Source organism: Prosopis cineraria, unplaced genomic scaffold, assembly GCF_029017545.1.
Source record: "Prosopis cineraria cultivar Desert tree isolate PC_DT_omini unplaced genomic scaffold, ASM2901754v1 PC9, whole genome shotgun sequence".
NCBI classification, from domain to species: Eukaryota; Viridiplantae; Streptophyta; class Magnoliopsida; order Fabales; family Fabaceae; genus Prosopis; species Prosopis cineraria.
The window spans coordinates 26,410,166-26,413,276 of record NW_026555340.1 but is presented as its reverse complement, the minus strand read 5'-3'; the positions used below and the strand labels follow the sequence as shown (position 1 = coordinate 26,413,276).

At 34.2% G+C, this 3,111-nt stretch overlaps 1 protein-coding gene across 2 annotated transcripts; it reads right to left on the bottom strand.

Annotated features, from left to right (window-relative positions):
• Positions 1-1,086: 1,086 nt before the first annotated feature.
• LOC129321018 (putative F-box/LRR-repeat protein At5g15620) lies at positions 1,087-2,875 on the bottom strand. 2 transcript variants are annotated; one of them, XR_008595877.1, is made up of 3 exons: positions 2,746-2,875; positions 1,960-2,018; positions 1,087-1,813 (listed from the first exon to the last, which is right to left on the bottom strand). XR_008595877.1 is itself a non-coding variant. In XM_054966747.1 (3 exons), the coding sequence occupies exons 1-3, from the start codon at positions 2,119-2,121 to the stop codon at positions 1,281-1,283; spliced, it is 603 nt and encodes a 200-aa protein (XP_054822722.1). In that variant the 5' UTR covers positions 2,122-2,174; the 3' UTR covers positions 1,087-1,280. The 2 variants fall into 2 exon arrangements, 1 of the variants encoding a protein (XP_054822722.1); XM_054966747.1 differs by lacking the exon at positions 2,746-2,875 and having other exon boundaries at positions 1,087-1,565; positions 1,658-1,813; positions 1,960-2,174.
• Between the last annotated feature and the right edge of the window lie 236 nt (positions 2,876-3,111).

Sequence of the window (3,111 nt, the reverse complement as noted above, 5' to 3'; positions counted from 1 at the left end):
CTTTTTGGTCTGTCGAGGATCAAAACATTTCTTATTGAACATTATGGTTCGTATTTTTTTATTATTCATAAATATTTTATTATTGAAAGCAATCATATTCAATACACAGTAAAATATTAAATATATACAATTTTTGATATATTTGAACATGTGATATGACATCCAAAAAAAAAAATTTGGTGCACTAATTTGGCAGCATTAATGTTAAAATAACCATGGTTTGAAACTAAAAAGTCACCTCACACGTAGGATCATATGTAAGTGTAATAAGCATGAGATATTTCACAACACCCAAATACATTTTAATATTCGCATCATTAACCTCTTGTAAAAAAATGTTCCCGAACAACTTAGTAATGTATGAGCAGTCAATTTTTTTTTTAATTTCTTACTGTCAATATTTTTAATCTAATATTGGAATATTTGTCTAAAATGGTGGGTTTTCAATAGAGCCGTCAATTACGGGCTCGGCCCTTTTAGGCCCGAAAAAATTGAGGGCCGGGCTTTTATTTTATCTTTAAAAAAATAAATCGGGTCTAAAAGGGCAGTCTTTTAGGCCAGAAAATAAAAGGGCCGGCCTTTTTAGGCTCGTTTATAATTTTTTTTAAAATTATAATATAAAAAAATAAAAGATTAAATACATAATTCAAAGAAATAAATATATTAAATGCATTCATCCATCCGTTATTTATTTATTAAAATTTAACTGATAATATTAGCTAAGTTTAATTTTTATTGATATTCACTTTGATGTTACTATTTGATATTATACCTAAATATTTTAGTTTTCTTTATTGTTGTGGTGTAAATTAATTTAAACTTATTTTCTTAAACCTAATTTGATGAATAATAACTTTTTTTATGATTATAAATATATATTTTATAATTTTTAATTGAAAAAATAATTTTAAAAAAATAGAGCCGAAGCCCTGAGGGCCGGGCCTTGAAAAATAGAATCCTGACATGTAATCGAATTTATTAGGATTAGCCCGTTTAGGCCTTGACCCTTCAAGGACCGGCCCTTTAAAATCAGGCTAGTCCTAATTGACAGCTCTAGTTTTCAAGACTCAGAAAACTGTCTTTCTTTGTGTACACATTTTCAAATTTGATCATAATCATCATATCACAACAGATCAAGCCCAATGAAAGTACGTATAAAAAGCACAGCCCAAGACTCAAGGCCCTTTAGTGATTTGAGTCAATTCCGAAACACTGAAATCACCCAATTAAAAAAAAAAAAAAAAAAAGAGGACTCCTGGATTCAGAATTTCTGCTCAGATTCACCGGAACTCAATTGCACAGCTGGCTAAGCCTTTACGCATTACTTGCAATTGATTGCTGATATCTGCTTGCTTGTTTAAATCTACTGACAAGCACTCCACACAGAACATCTTGATTCTACTCAATTTGGTCGCATGTTTTAAGAGAAAGCTAAGCAATTGCATCTCAGCCACCTCACCAAAAAAATTCCAAATGCTAACCAGTTTCAGACTAGACTTTAAACAATGAGGCACTGTGCTCAACGTCCAAGCTTCCCCATCCAAGCAGAAAGCAGGGTCGAATCCCTAAGTATAGAGCCAACAAACAAGTTCATGAACGGAAATTACACTATTTTTAGCCTAGAAACATATCAAATTCATAATAACACAGGATATACATCAACAATGTCAAGAACTTCCAGATTAGGAGACTTTTCAAGAATGTCCATCAGAGCTCCGCCAGTGAAGTCATACATTCCTTGATCCACACTAAAATGAATCAAATTATGGAATGTAGGAAGGCGCATAAGGAGATTTTCTGCGCGTGAAAGAATCTACGAAATAAAATAAAAACAGTTGATTACTGTCATTCAAAGGAAACTTGAAACATCATTGGAGAACCTATTTAAAGCAATATTGTTCATAGCTCCCACATGAACATTAAAGTGAATGGAGGGGGATTGTATCATTGTAGACATACCTCAAGAGTATCTTTTGAGAGTACGAGAGACTTGACATGACAGATTCCACTTAAAAGTTCTACCGCCCGAGAAATAGTATATTGTGCCAAGGATGAACAGCCATTTGAGACATCAATGTATGCATAAGCCAAGGTAGTTAAGTTAATTAGGATAAATTCCATCCTCAAATAGTTTGTGCAACTTAAAGAAACAAGATTTACGGCATCGACTGTAACTTTTCAATTGAGTAAATCATCTCGACTAAAGTCGTCCTCAATGATTAAGGTTGTCAAGGTCGGAATTTTTATGCTGACATTCCTGACTTTCTTCCAGTCACAACTACACAAGGTCAGCTTTTGGAGCACTGGGCAGCTAGAGAAAAGTTGTTGGGCGGATGTTTTGTGTATGAAGGTTATGTATTGAAGTGTCAGGGTCTTCAAGCTTGGGAAATGGATGCAACTAGGGACTTTTAAGACACATCCAAACTCCAGATTCATCATACTCAATGAGGTAGGGACTGGCAAGGTATTGGCTAGCGGAAAGGAAGATCTTAGATATAAGGACAGCTCCAGCTCGGAATTTTATGCTTTAGCAAAGCAAAGATCCAAGAATTAGCTTGGTCGACATCAACAGGAATTCCATATGCCACAAAACGAAACTTTTTTATAAATTTGGCTTTTTCAAGTATTGTGTCTACTTGATTGAAAAGGTAATTTATCATCTGCTTTTGAGTTTCGTTCTTTTGGGAACTTGACAGCATGACTTCAATATTAAAGTCAGATAAGTATGTCCATAAGAACTTCCACCTTCTTGCTAATACGGAGGTTCGAATAGCATCTATGGTTGAGAGAAAAGAAAGAATGTGATGAAGAAGGCTATCGGGTAATTTGCTGATCACATCTTTTTTGTCAATCACATCATGTCTGCAAAGGTTACAGGAATCAGGTGACGTCACTAAATTGTCCATGATTCTTTTTCCTACTATCACCACTCCTGAGAAAATAGTATATGAAATATGTCAGTAATCAGTATGATACATTTAAAGCGATGAATGGAATAAAAGAGCGGCAGCTGAATAGAAGTAATGAGAAGCTGAGATCAGAAGCCAGCTTCCCCTTAATGGACAAAATTGAAGTATGGCTTTCAGGTTGATGGTAAATCCATACATTAAT

What these genes read in the sequence shown, in the direction of transcription:
- LOC129321018 (XM_054966747.1), bottom strand. Translation starts at nt 2,121, where the DNA reads ATGGAATTTATCCTAATTAACTTAACTACCTTGGCTTATGCATACATT. An exon ending in TCTCAAAAGATACTCTTGAG is followed by an intron (nt 1,814 to 1,959) that starts GTATGTCTACAA and finishes TTTATTTCGTAG; the next exon opens with ATTCTTTCACGCGCAGAAAA. An exon ending in AAGTTCTTGACATTGTTGAT is followed by an intron (nt 1,566 to 1,657) that starts GTATATCCTGTG and finishes CTCTATACTTAG; the next exon opens with GGATTCGACCCTGCTTTCTG.